Below are 15,283 nucleotides of genomic sequence, written 5' to 3' on the forward strand. Positions count from 1 at the left end.
CCGCAATGTAAACTAGCACGCATTTGCCCTCCTTCCACATCCTGAAGTTGACAATCGGCTCTTTAGTTTTGGTGACGTTGAGCAAGGGATTGTTTCTGCGGCACCACTCAATCAGGTAACCTATCAGCATCTGTGATTCATTGAACAATGGTTGTGCTGTGAGCAAATTTGATAATAGCATTAGAATTGTGCTTAGCCACATGGCTATGTGTGTATACAGAGCAGAGCACACAATCTTGAGGTGCATCTATGTTGATAGTCTATAAGAAGGAGGTGTTACTAATCCTCACTGCTGATGAAAAAGTTGAGTATCCAGTTGCAGAGTGAGGCACAGAGACCCAGGCCTTGGAGCTTGTTGATGAGTTTAGATGTAATCATGGTGTTGAATGTCAAATTGTGTCAATGAATAGAAGCCTAACGTGTGAGTTCCTGTTATCCACTTGGTCTAGAGCAGATTGAAGAGACAGAGAAATTGCAGCTGCTGTTGACCTATTGTGGAGGTAGGCAAATTGGAGTGGATCCAGGTAGGATCCTGAGGCGGGATTTGTTTTGTACCAAAGCCATAACTTTATTATGGTTGATGAACATAAGTGCTATTGGACTGTAGTCATTGGGACAGGTCACCACACTTTACCTGGGCACTGGTACATCACCCGCCTTTTTGAAGCAGCTGCGAACCTCAGACCACAGAAGTGAGAGTTTTTGTCTATAAATACTACAGTTTGTGTGCACAGATCTTTAGTACTCAGCCTAGTACGCCATATGGATTCATCCTCTTGAAGGATGCCCGGATATTGCCCACAAAGACTGATATTTCAGGGTATTCTGGATATGTGGGGGCTTGTGTAGATGTGTCATGCTCTTTCCATCAAGGCATACATAAAAGGTATTGAGCTGATTCTGGAGCGATGGGACATTGCCACTTAAGCTACCCGAGCTTGTAGGAGGCCCTGCCATGGCTGTCGGTTATTCATCTGTGTTTCCAGGTTAGTCCGTAGGTGCTGCTTTGTACTGCCAATGGCTTCCAGAGATTATACCTGGATTTCTTATGTAACACTGGGTTGACAGCCAGCTCAGTCTAATGATGTTTACCACTTTCAAACATTGCTGGGGCCAGAGAGAGCTGCACCATCCATTTTGCTATTTATACCATGGCTTGTCTGTCTTGGTAACATCAACGCAGCAGGGGATCCAGAAGAAAAGCTTGTGCTTAAACAGTCAAAAACTCCAACACTTCATTTCAGTTCTGTTTGAAGAATCCTGCACTGGCACTGAGTTTCCCAGAGTATCTTGGGATAGAAATTATAATTATTTCATCCACCAAGAGTTAAGCATTCCTGCTGAAATCATCTGACAATTTCTCCAGTAATATTTTACAAAATGGCACGGCATGGCATTCAGATCTCAAATGCAATATAATTTCACTGATGCTTTGCAAATTATATTGCTTGGGCTTATTCACACCCTTGGCTCTTGCAAATAATTCCTAACTTAGGTAAGGGCAGGTATCACAGCTTTTCCCTCTGTGTCTGTGTTGCACATTAGAATAGAGAATGCTTAAGTTTTTTTTTGTGGTTTAAACTGTGGAGAGCATCTCTTTTGAAGTTAAACATTGGGGAAATGGAAGTTGAATGCTGATGACCGACATTTGCTGTCTAAGTATGATCCATTTCCTTACAAAAGTTTCAGAACCTACCAAATTAATAACTCGAGTTCAAGCCAAACATCTGTCATTGCTTGACATTTTATATTTTCAGCCTGAAAGCCGCAAAAAGATGGTAGCTGCAGCACTCTTTTACTGTGCAGAAGAGAGTATCTATTATTGTGAGCAAAATTGTCCTGCTGTGAAGGCTGCATATCCGACTCAGAGCTCTCACTAAATAGATTGTGGATCCAAGCAGAGTGTCAAGGGCAGTACTAAGTGAGCTATTCTGATGAAAGGTTAATCCGAGGCCTCGTCTGATAAGTTGAGAGCATGTAAAAGATCTTGTAATATTACCAGGGAAAAAAAGGCAGGAGATTCTGCCAGTGGACTTCAGAATGTGATAGATTTATTCTTCTGGTGTTCCCTGTGATGTGAAGCTCGCAGCTGAAGTGCAGCACAGGATCTCAGAGGACGCTTCAGCTCAAGGCATCAACTAGTTCGCAATATTCTCTACTGATCATGCCAAGATTCTCAAGGGAAAGGACTTGTCCCTTTAATTGAACAAGCCTGTGTCGCCTCGGCGCAAACATTGATCAAAGCTGCTACAAGTCATGGAGGAAATGGCTCGCAAATGTCTCCTTTGTATCCCCCTCCCATTAACAGAAAGAGCTTTGACTTCTCTCCTCAGAAGTTTATTGACTTGCTGAGTTGAGGTTCATCAGCTTGGCATGGACCGGATACACTATTAACCAGTGCCATGCCAGAGCCAATCATATGGGAAGTCTTAAGAATTAGGAGTACCAAACTTATCCAGTAATAATTAAAAAAATCTCACCTGTCCTAAAGCTATTGGCAGTGGCTGACAGGGTGTGATTATATTAGGGTATCACACACAAATTGCTGGAGGAACTCTGAAGGTCGGGCAGCATCCATGGAAACGAATAAACAGTCAGAGTATTGGGCTGAGACCCTTCAACAGGACTGGAAATGAGGAGGGAAGATGCCAGATAAAGAAAGTGGAGAGAGGGGAAGGAGGACAAGCTAGAAGGTGATAGGAAAAAGAAGGTGGGTGGGGAGAGGTAAAGGGCTGGAGAAGAAGGAATCTGAAAGGAGAGGAGAGTGGGTCATCGGAGAAAGGAAGAAAGTGGGGCACCAGAGGGAAGTGATAGGCAGGTGAGTGGAGATAAGAGGCGAGAGTGGGGAATTGGAGAAGAGAGAAGTAGGAGGAATATTTATTTTTTTTAACCTGAAGGAGAAATCAATGTTCATGCTATCAGGTTGGGTCTACCTAGGCAGAATATGAGGTGTTGCTCCTCCACCCTGAGTGTGGCCTCATCATGGCAAAAGAGGAGGCAATGGACCGACATATGAGAATGGGAATGGGGATAGTTGGCCACCAAGAAATTCTGTATTTGGCAGATAGAGTGGAGCTACTTAACAAAGCGGTCCACCAATTTACGTCTCATTTCACCAATGTAGAGGTGGCCACATTGGGAGCACTGGATACAGTAGATGACCCCAGCAGATTCGCAGAAGTGTTGCCTCACCTGAAAGGAATGTTTGGGGCCCTGAATGGAGGTGAGGGAGGTAAATGGGCAAGCTTGCATATCCGTTGCTTGCTGAGGTGTGTGCCAGGAGGAAGATTAGTGGGGAGGGACGAATGGACAAGGGGATCGTGGAGGGAGCGATCCTCGTGGAAAGCAGAGAGTAGGTGGGAGGTAAAGACGTAATTGGTGGTAGGATTTGGTTGCAGATGGCAGAACTTGCGAAGAATGATGTGTTGGATGTGGAGGCTCATGAGGTGGTAGCTGCGGACAAGAGGAACTGTGTCCCTGTTAAGGCGACAGGAAGATGAGGTCAGCACAGATATCTGGAAAATGGAGGAGATGTGACTGAAGGCAGCATCAATGGTGGAGGAAGGGAAATCCCATTCTTTGAAGAAGGAGGACATCTCTGATGTCTTGAAAAGGAAAGCCTCATTCTAGGAACAGATGAAGGAATTAAGAAAAGGGTATAGCACTTTCACAGGAACCAGGATGGGAAGATGTATAGTCAAGATAGCCATGGGACAACTGTGCAGGTGCCCAGACCCACTCCTTGAGCCTGGAGAAAGTGAGAGGAGTTAAAGGAGAAATTGTTGAGCGTGAGAACCAGTTCTGCCAGACGGAGGAGAGTGCTGGTAGAGGGGAACTGGTTGGGTCTTTTGGTAAGAAAGAAACTGACAGCTTTAAGGGCTTCTTGTTAGGGTATAGAATACTGGGCATCTGTGGTACTTCTATTCCCCATTAAGAAGGCCTTAAAGACTTCTACCTCTTATGAAGAAGGGCTAAAAGCCATGGATGTCTAGGCCCTTTATACTTCTTTGTCTGCTCAAGAGGGTCTTAAAGCAATGGATGTCCAGTTCTGCTCTGGATTTTTAGCATCTGAAGAATCTCTTGTGTTAATACTAGGTTATGATTAACCACGGGAAGAAACCCAATGGTTCATGCAGTAGCAATGTGAGAGAGCCTTTATTGACCAATTCTGCATCAAAGGAAGCATTTGAACTCTTCCCATATAAGGTTGTGCTAGATTTACAGAATTTATTAGGAAGGCTGAAATTTGATGGTTGTCAAAGCAACTTGGCAATGTTAGTTTTCAAATAACCAGTTATTTTGCATTCTGCCCATCATGGCCCACAAATAAACTTAAACATCACATTTAAAGAGAATAATTTACATTTTGCTTTTCACCAACCATCTGTTATAATGTTAATGTAAAATCTTACGCACTAAGCGTATTTACTAAAGCAACATGTAATCTTATAACGACAGAGGGTCTGTATTTCAATTCACATGTTCACATTTAAATTAAATTGAACTTACTATATCATTTCATTGCATGCTGTGATTCACAAAATAATCAGAAAAAAAAATCTGAAATGCTATGATGTTCCTTCAAAGGCTCCTGAAATGTGCCTGCATTGGTAGTGACTCATTTCCCATCTGCTTTTTGTACACTGTCTTTGATTTGAGATGTTGTAACATGGTGCTTTTTAAGACAGTTAATTAAAATAAAAGGTGGATATTGAAAATAATCCCTTTTTATTTCTTATTTGTTTTCCTGGACCTTGGCAACATTGCCTATTGAGCTTTCATTGCTCTTCTCTAATTGCCCACATGAAGGCAGCAGTGAGCTATCGTGTTGAGATGCAGCAGTCTTTCAGATGAATTTATTTTCCTAATACTGTTGAGTGGGGAGGGCCAAGTTTTACACTAGATAAAGTCATAATGAAGAAACAGTTTTATACCTACAGGTTATGAAATTGTACAGCTTGGAGCAGTACCAGCATATATGTGAAACCCTTGTTATTCTTGGTGGCAATGGCTGAGTTTGTGAAGCATTGTAGGAGTATCTTAAGCAAGTAACTGCTGAGGAATTTTTGGGTGATTCACATCTTTCCCAGTTTCTGGCAGTGAAGGAGGGAGTGAATATTGTTGGGTTATACCAGCCAGTTTTGTGGTGCAGGATGTCGAGCTTCTTGATTCTTAGTGTAAACTGCACAATTCCAGGTGGAGAACATTCCGGCTTCTAGACTGTGGAAAGACTTTGGGATGTGAGGAGTGATTTAATCACTGAAGTATAATTTGTGTATGAGCAACGCTAGTAGCTGTGGTATTCATGGGGGCTGGTTCAGTTTGAGTTTGTGGCTCATAACATCAGGGGTATGAATAGCATGGTCATGCCATTGTTAAAGGTTGCTGATGGTGTGAAGCACACGTTGCTGAGATCTTGCTACGTGTAGGTGTGAACTTTTCTACCTGCTGTGCCATTCAGTAAGAACTTAATTCATTCCTACCCTTAGGTACATTTTCTCACCCAAGCCATGTGTTCCTTTAAGGGAATTTAAAAAATACTATCATCAATATCTTGATTGTACTCAATGACAAACCATTCACATCCATCTGGAGAAGAAAACGAAGATTCTCTATCCTATGAGTCACAAAGTATCTCCTCTTCTTTGGTTTTAAAGGCCTACACTTTACCCTGAGACCATGTAACCTAGTTTTGTCACAGCACCCAAGATAAGTATTTAACTTCTCAAAGCCTCTCAGACGTTACGTTTCAGTGAGATTACTTCTCATTCTTGCAAATTACAAGGCTGTAGGCCTATATCTTTGCAGCACAAGTCATTCAGCCCTGGTGTATACACTAGACATGACAGCCTTAAAGCTAATGGGACAGATATAAAGTATATCCAGTACTTCTCTGCTGAACAACAGATCTGATCTGTTCTTAGTAGTGGCTCCAACGGATGACTAGAAGGACAGACATGCTGAAGCTCGCCTCCGGTGCATGTAGAACTCGGGTGGATAGTGAGGACTGAATTTGCCTGTAAATTGGCGAGATGTGCCAGGGGCATTCAGGAGTACAGGTGTAGCCTTCATCTCTGACTAAACTCATTGACAGAAGAGACCTGATGGCAAACTCATGTCAGATCAATATAATATAAGCAGATTTATTGAGGTATGGTGCAGATTAGGGCCTTGCAGCCCTTCAAGCCATGTCGCCCAGCATTTCCCCAATTTAATCCTAGTCTAATCGCAGGACAATTTACAATGACCAGTTAACCTACCAACCAGTAGGTCTTTGGACTGCGGGAGGAAACCAGAACATCCACAGGAAACCCACGCAGTCATGGGGTTAACATACAAACTCCTTACAGGCAGCGGTGCAATTGAACCCTGGTAGCTGGTACTGTGAAGTGTTGTGCTAACTACTCCGCTACTGTGCCACCCCTCCCTAGTGCAGTACAATACCTGCAGCAATGGTTTTTGGCAAAATAGAAACAATTTTATTTAAGTTTTTAAATGTGCCATTCTGCTTATTGAAACATGTCATTGCATTTTTCTTCAACTATAATCATATTATGTTCCACACCAAACCAATATAGTCTGTTCCAAAAATCAAAACAATAGCCAATATTCCAGAAAATACCGTACTCCTTTATGATTTTTTGTAAACTAAATACTTTAACTGACTAAAATAACTTAAGTTAAATGCAATAATTTTTTTTTAATTTACACTGTATTGGTAACACTTAAACTTATGTCTGCTGCTAGTTTATACAAAATTACTAATATTTATCACATTATATTTAGTAGGTAATGTTATTCTCTCTATGTTGTTATAAACAACTTTCCACTCTACATTAGTGCCCAGGAGCAAAAACACAACAATATTGTGGAATGCACTTAACACTTTAATGATTCAATTGAGTATCATTCACCATTTTAGTTAAGAGTTTTTAATACATAAATATGTTCATTATCCTAGATTTCAGATTTGGCAGAATTGTGTCTCATAACCGACAATTTCTCTTTATCAGAACATGGTTAATATTGCTGGCATATGTTGTGAAATTTATCTCCTCAGAGATAATTGCAATCGCTTCAGAGGCCCAAAGGTCAGAAACTTGCATTTATGTGGTGCATCCACGGGTTGTAAACTATACCACAGGCACATTATCAAACAAAAGTAAACACACCATCACAAAAAGAGTCACAAGAGTTAATGTTTGCTGAAGAGGCAAAAAAGCAGATTCTTAAAGGAGGTTTTGGATAATAGAGTGCTTAGATTCAGGAAAAAAACACATCAGGTACGCTATAATTAAAGATAAAACTCATCATTAGTTAGCAATTTAAATTGCTGAATGCGAAAGAACCCAGCACTGAAGGAACATAGATATTTAGGAAAACTATATATCTGGAGATGCTTACTAAGATATTTTGCTAGTGTGCCTTTGAGAGCATACGGACTGCATGACGGTATAGCACACTGCAGCAAGATCGACCAGAAAATACTTCAATGAGAGATCGGGACTGGACAGAACATCACTGGGCACCACCGTCAGACACAGAAACCATCTACAACCATCTACAGTGGGTTCACAACTTCGTGATGGACTCAGCTCTCCCCAGTGAACTCCTGTTCAATCTCCTACCATCTGGCAGGAGATATAGAAACATCTCTACACGGATATCCAGACTGAAAAACAGCTTTTATCCCAGGGTTGTCATGCAACTGAAGATGCACCCCCCCCCCCCCACCCCCACACCTACCCATAGTCTCTAGGTGCAATACCTAGGCATGTGGGTTTAAATGGCAAATAGCTACCCTCCTTGATTTAGAAGCTCTTTGTTTTCTTTAGTTTCTGATCGTCCCACTATAGGAGGCTTTGAGGCTTTGGAGAAGGTGCAGAAGTGGTTTCCCAGGACACTGCCTAGTTTGGAGGGCATGTGCTATCACGAGAGACAACCTTGGGTTATTTTCTCTGGAGCGGTAGAGGCTGAGAGAAGATCTGATAGAGGTTTATAAGAGGCATAGACAGAGTAGACGGGGAGTAACTGTTTTGCTGGGTTGAAATGGCTAATATCAGAGGGCATGCATTAAAGGTGAGAGGTGGTAAGTTTAAGGGGGGTGTAAGGGGTAAGGTTTTTACTCAGAGAGTGGTGGAAGCTTGGAAATGCACTGCCTGGAATGGTGGCAGAGGCAAATACTTTAGAGGCCTTTAAGAGACATTGAGATAGACACATGGATGTAAGGAAGATGGAGGGATATGGACATTGTGTAGATACGAGGGATTAGTACTTGTGTGTTTTTCATTTGAATTTTAGCTGATTCAGCATAATGTTGTGGCCCAAAGAGCCTGTTCTTATGTTAATTGTTGATGCTAGTTTATATTTAATGATTGTATTTAATAACATGGGCATGTACAGCACTTAAACCAGATAGCCACTGTTACTTTAAATTGTAGGTATGTTTGTTTTTAATTCAGATGTAACTTACATGTCATTCTAAATAACTCGAACATTATTTTAAATTTAGTCATTGTGTTTTTCGTAACTTAATTGCCAATATGCTGTTTTGTACTAAATGGAGTCCTCACCATTGACAATAAGGCTCTAACAAGGGTTAAAGATCAGCCTATGAAAGGTTGAAAACAAGGATAAGAACTTTAAAATTGAGGTATTGCTTCATATTGTAAAATCTTACCTTACTTTAGCTGTGAACTTGTAATTTTCCAGAAATATGTTGCATGGTTCTTGAAACAGTGAGAGAGATCAGTTCTTTTTATTACCTGTAAAATGCCATTCAATTGTGTATTGTGAAAAAAATTAAAACATTCTCATTTCTCCATTTAATTGATTACCACATGACTTGGGATTTAATTATCACTTAAAACACTTACAAATTAAAATGACTAGGATACCAAAAGAATCCTAATAGCAGAATAGTTCTCTTTGCTCTTAACGCAATTTCAAGATGTCGGTCATGATACCACGTGACTGTGAGGCAGATTGGAAAAATTCGTCCCTTCTTGCTTTGCCATATCAGCCTAGTCAAGTGCTGGCAGGTTTTATTAGAGCACAGTCATGCAGAAGAAAGTTAATGACAGATAATGGATAAACAGTTCAGTGACCTGCACTAATGAGCTGGGCACCTGGTTCAGATCCCACCACATCAGCAGGAAGACTGACATCAACTGCTTAGATTTTTTTAAATGGTAGCTATGACTATGAATGTGCCAAATAATCTACAACTCCGATAAACTGGCACAGGAGTTTCCAGACTGACAAAGTTTTTTGATTGTTGGAATACCCCAGCATGCATTTAATTCACTTTTGTCAAATGTTGCACACTAATATAAATTTTCCAGTGAACTCAGTAGGCATGAGAAACAAGACCCAACTTGCCCAGAAGGACACTTGAGAACTAAGAAGGTGGTATGCAGCATTTTAATAAGGACGTTCAAAGATGGCCATTATATAATGTCCTTCATAGCATTGCGCATGTTTGTGAATGAATAATCAGAGAAGTAATGAGTGCAAAATGTGGACTGTGAGGAAAGTATAGGAATGCTCACTTCAAGTAAGATGTCAGTAAATACAATTGCAAAGCTGTTACTTTGTTAAACCTTCAGAAACAGGTTAGTTCTAGGAATTGTGAAATAGAAAAATTCTGAATGAAAACGAGCATGTGTAAGCTGGCAACACATGAGTGGATGAACCTAACTTTGTTGTTGATGTTTTTCTAACACAATTTCAACTGCACTTTAAGAGTCCCATCTTGTTGAAATTACCTAATTGCAGAATAATGAATGCGGACCTCTGGTTCTTAATGGTCTCTAACACTTGTATAAACAGCAAAATAAACTTCTTGACAGTGTTTATTTATTTCTTGAAATACAGCCCTTTGAGCCATGCCACCCAGCAATCTGCCAGTTTAATCATGGGACAATTTACAAAGACCAATTAACCCTCCAACCAGTAGGTCTTTGGAATGTGGGAGGAAACCAGAGTACCGGAGGGAACCCAAATGGTCACGGGAAGTACATACAAACTCCGTACAGACCGTGGCGGGAAACAAACCAGGGTCCTTGGTACTGTAAAACGTTATGCTAACCACTTACCGACTGTGGTGGGAATTGAACCCCATACAGGTGGCCCCCATTTTTCGAACGTCCATTTTACGACAGCTCGCTGTTACGAAAGAACCTACATTAGTACCTGTTTTCGCTAACCAAAGAGGATTTTCGCTTTTACGAACAAAAGACGCCCGCTTTATACGTGTGTTTACCCCGAGAAAGACTACCATGATCATGAAGCCTTGTGTGGGCAGTTGTGTGCGTATGCGTGTACGTGCGTTTGAGTGTGTACGTGCGCATTCGTGTACGTGCTGATATTTTTTCTCCAAATCGATTTTGGCTTGCTGCCTTCCCCATTCTGATAAGTAAAACTACACTGTACATACAATATTTCTACTTTATATGGAGTCTCTATTTATCATGTCATTCCTGCTTTTACTATACATTTGTGTTATTTTAGGTTTTATGTGTTATTTGCTTTAATTCGGTAGGTTATTTTTTGGGTCTGGGAACGCTCAAAAATTTTTCCTATATAAATTAATGGCAATTGCTTCGTCACTTTACGACATTTCGGCTTACAAACGGTTTCATAGGAACACTCTGCCTTCAGATAGTGGGGAAAACCTGTACTGTAAAGTGTTGTGCTAACCACTTACAGACTGTGGTGGGAATTGAACCCATACTGTAAAGCGTTGTGCTAACTACTGCGCTACCATGCCACCCGTAACATTTGAAGCAACCTACAGCTCAGCTGCATACACCATCACGCTGTTTGTAAACGTCTTGTTTAACTAAATTATATTGTAAATTGTGCTCATTCTTATTTTGTCTTTGAAGCTTTGTGCCTCAGCCCTGGACTGTGGTCATCGGCCAGTGATATTTAACAGAAGATGCCAGAATGGATGTCTTTTAACTACACTGAAGCTGCAGCAGTTTGGTGACCCATCGGATCTGAGAGAAGCGGTCAGGTACATTCGATACAAACATCCAAATGCCAGGCTGTTCACTGTGAGTGAGAGCACAGGAGCTGGGCTGCTGCTGTCCTATCTCGGCGAGTGTGGGTCATCCAGTTACGTGACCTGCGCTGCCTGCATCTCACCCATCTTCAGGTGCCAGGAATGGTTCGAGACAGGACCTCCCTGGCTGTATCATTGGCTTTTGCTCCTTTATCAAAAAACTTGGCTGAGCAGGTGAGTGTAACCTGACTTGAAAAGTATTTTTTATTTTACAGAGAACTGGTGTGAGATAGACAATGCTACACAACCAATATTCTTTCTTCAATATTGGAATAGTCTGTTGGTTGGTAATACAAATGACACATTTCCCGTGATCCCTACTGCGGTCACTTTGCTGAACAGTTAACTGCTGGTTAACTGTCGGCTAACTATTACTTGGATTGCACTACTTGTATGTATAATCTATATTTTCATTTATATTTATCATTATTATTGTTATGAGCAGAGAGACAACATCTGCCGGAAGTAAATTCCTTGTATGTGCACAGGTACTTGGCGATTAAAGTCTGATTCTGATAAATTAACTTGAATCTTGGATTTTGTGGTGGAAGCAGCTTTTCTTTTTTGACTAGGGCAGATTCAGATTAATTTCATTTTATCACATATACACCAAAACATTCCATGAAATCTGCCATTCGTGTTAATAACCAACACAGCTGAGGATATGCTGGGGGCAGCCCACGAGCGTCGCTACACACTGCGGCCCCAACATAGCCTGCTCTCTGTGCTCAGCAGAATAACACAGAACACACAACAAGCTGTCCTATTCCTTTATGTCTAGTCTGTGGTGAACAACTTACAAATGTAGCAATGGCTCCAGCAAGATGGAATAGACACTTAACTGCAAATCACAGCCATATGACATGCAAGATGCTGATTATTTTAACTGACTATTGGAATCACAAAACAAACAGATTAAAGCTTTTGAAAATATTGTCACAGCCAGTAAAAGGTTTCAGGGAGCAAGTTATTTCATAGCTTTAAGACCAGATCACACAAGAATGTTTAAAAATTTGTGTGAAAACCTGGACAAAAAGCACACCATCTTTTGCTAAATACAGAAATCCAGTGGCTTAACAGAGGGAGAGTTCTCAACAGTGTGCTTCAGCTGAAAGGTGAATTGCAGGAATACATTCAAGAAAATAGTAGACCAGATTTTGCTGAGTGCTTTGGAGGTGAAGATTGACTGCAGAAACTAGCCTACTTATCAGACATTATTCATCATATGATCCAGTTGAACAAGTCTCTGCAAGGCCCTGGAAAAACGTTTTGACTTCAAGTGACAGAATTCTTGGATTTAAAAGGAAACCGAATCTTTGAAAAAATCATGTTGCAAAAGGAAATCTTGAAATGTTTCCACTGCTGCTTGGGCTTGAGGGTGAGGAAGGATACCAGAAAGTCTCGAGTCTTATTGAAAATTACCTAGAGGAACTGCAGAACAAAACTGAACAGTATTTTTCCTCCCTTTAACACAAGTGTATGACTGGGTGAGGGACCCTTTCTCTGAATCTTCTGCTCAGCCTGAGAACGCGACTTTGAGAGAAGGGGAAGAACTTTGTGAGCTGCTCTCTTATCGTGCGCTCGAGATGAGATTTACTGACCTGTCCCTGGACAAGTTCTAGATTTCTGTGAAGGAAGAGTATCCTGCCATTCATAGGAAAGCAATGAGCATTTTGTTGCAGTTTTCATCTTCTTGCTTGTGTGAGCAGGCTCCTTCTTGTTTAACAAGCAAGGATAGAAATCGTCTCATTTCAGTTGAAGGTGAAATCTGTATGCTTATCTCAAGTTCGATCTCCAGAATTGAGAATTTTATTATGTTTGCCTTATGGGTTTCTAAAATTTAATAAAGGTAAAGAAAGAGATTAATTTCAAGAAAGGTAAGCTAAAATCATACTCTACTCAAAAGAGCATTGACAATTAATTTTGGATTATTATATCTACAACTTACTGATCACACTAACGTATCGTGAGCTGCAGATATAATTATTTTTACATCTGAAAACTATTTCAAGGTTTCTTCCAGGGCAAAAAGTTGAGAAAGGCCAGATTAGAATATAAAACTGTTAGTTTTCTAGAAACATACTGTAGAACATAGAAAACCTACAGTGCAATACAGGCCCTTCGGCCCACAAAGCTGTGCCAAAAATGTCCTTACCTTAGAAATTACCTAGGTTTACCCATAGCCCTCTATTTTTCTGAGCTCCATGTTTCTGTCCAGGAGTCTCTTAAAAGACCCTATCATATCCGCCTCCACCACCGTCACAGGCAGGCCATTCCACAGACTCACCACTCTCTGCGTAAAAAAAACTTACCCCTGACATCTCCTCTGTACCTACTTCCAATCACCTTAAAACTGTGCCCTCTCGTGCTAGCCATTTTTGCCCTGGGAAAAAGCCTCTGACTATCCACACAATCAATGCCTCTCATCATCTTATACACCTCTGTCAGGTCACCTCTCATCCTCCATCACTCCAAGGAAAAAAAGCCGAGTTCACTCAACCTATTCTCATAAGGCATGCTCCCCAATCCAGGCAACATCCTGGTAAATCTCCTCTGCACCCTTTCTATGGTTTCCACATTCTAGTTTATCTTTAGTGTGCTGATAAGTCGATGTGATTACCTATATGTATGGGATATTTCAGTGAACTTTCAATAATTGTAGTTCAGCCGTCTGTGTGTCAGGCCCCTGAATCTGACAATTTCAAAGGTTACCTCTTATCATTGCAATGTGCCTTATCTCTCTACTGAGCTAGTCTTTAGTGCAAGATGACCATGACTTCTTTGTTCTTTGACTTCTCCTTGTTTTCCCCCTTCACTTTCGAGCTCTCATACAGTAGAATGAGTTGGTATCTTTTATAGTTATGAGCATCTAATAAAAAGGCTATAATTACAAGATTTATACCTCATTCTTGACATCTGAAGAACCCGTGGATCAATATCACCACGTCCAACACAAGAAAAAAAGGTTGAGTAAATGGGCTGAAGTTTTCTCAATGGTTTACTCTGTGAATATTAACGTTCAGGATGATAAGATAGAATTGTGCATTTGATTTAAGATTATTTCTAATTGTCATGCGTACGATATCTAGGTCTTAGTGTAGGCATGAGAATGTTGCATAACTCTGCAAAGTAATGAAGTTTAAATTAACTGTGGAGTGGTATTAAAATCCTAAATATGAATTTCCTTACCCTGTCCAGGTACACCACTGTGCTAGGAGAGATTGTTGACATGGATAAGCTGTTTGCCACTCAGACTTTGAAGGAATTTGAGGAGGTGCTCTTCTGTCAAACAAAGAAGAGCAACTTGTGCTGGGACACGTACTGGGAGAAGAATGACCCTTTACGAGATGTAGATGAGGTTGCAGTGCCAGTGCTGTGTATTTGCAGCCAGGATGACCCCTGCCGAGGGGACCCGGACACAACCGTGCCATTCGAACTCTTTGAAACTAACCCCCATTTTTTTCTACTGCTGACCAAACATGGTGGCCACTGTGGCTTCTTAAAGAGCAGGTCCTCTGTGTGGAGCCACAAGGTATTACTGGAATATTTTAAATCTGTCAGTGAATTCTTTGCGACAGAGGAAAGAACAAAGAGCTTTTCAAAAAGAAAATACGCAGTGGCTGTAAACTCCATGGCTTATAAGTGTGGTAGAGGCAACAGCTTCAAAGGCAACTCATTTTGCTCCCACAATATTCATGAGATTTTCAGCTGGCAGAGGTCCTACACCAGATGATTAACAATTAGGACTTTTGAGAAGATTATTGTTCTTGTTAATTAATACAGCTTGTTTTTATCCGGACCATAAAATAATATTTCATTAGCATGGACACGAGAGCAGCAATTTTAACTGTCCTTGACGTTTCAGCTTTTTACCTGGCAACACAATTTCAAAGGTTCAGAGTTTGAAAGGTTAGTTTTATTGTCAAAGTATGCACGTACAATACAACTTTGATATTTGTCTTCTCCAGATAGCCATGTCATACGCATGAAAAGACAGAGAAACAAAACTTGCAGGTCCCAGAATCCCCCACCCTCTCCCCACAGAGAAAAAAACAGCGACTATAACAATTCCCAATCCCCTCGCCCGCTGAAGGAAAACATCGACAATACAATCCCTGACCCCACTCACAGAAAAATAAGACAGTGACAAAAGCAACACATCCCTGCAGAAAACAAAACATCAACGATGAGAATCCCCGACCCCTTCACTCGCAA

General features: G+C 40.9%; 1 protein-coding gene and 1 long non-coding RNA gene across 2 annotated transcripts in view; one reads left to right on the plus strand and one right to left on the minus strand.

Moving 5' to 3' along the window:
- Nucleotides 1-10,860, minus strand: part of LOC132395985 (uncharacterized) — a 29,288-nt gene extending 18,428 nt beyond the window's left edge. Inside the window, exons 1-2 of the long non-coding RNA XR_009512801.1 lie at nt 8,877-10,860; nt 8,681-8,765 (exon numbers count right to left, since the gene is read on the minus strand). This is a non-coding gene — a long non-coding RNA (uncharacterized LOC132395985). The remainder of the gene's footprint in view (nt 1-8,680; nt 8,766-8,876) is intronic.
- The window catches only part of LOC132395984 (protein ABHD15-like), a 54,827-nt gene extending 39,960 nt beyond the window's left edge, over nt 1-14,867 (plus strand). The window contains exons 2-3 of the mRNA XM_059973246.1: nt 10,890-11,242; nt 14,267-14,867. Coding sequence (XP_059829229.1) covers nt 10,890-11,242; nt 14,267-14,801 — 888 coding nt within the window. The 3' untranslated portion in view covers nt 14,802-14,867. The remainder of the gene's footprint in view (nt 1-10,889; nt 11,243-14,266) is intronic.
- The last annotated feature ends 416 nt before the right edge of the window (nt 14,868-15,283 follow it).

Source organism: Hypanus sabinus, chromosome 6 (genome assembly GCF_030144855.1).
Source record: "Hypanus sabinus isolate sHypSab1 chromosome 6, sHypSab1.hap1, whole genome shotgun sequence".
Taxonomy (NCBI): Eukaryota; Metazoa; Chordata; class Chondrichthyes; order Myliobatiformes; family Dasyatidae; genus Hypanus; species Hypanus sabinus.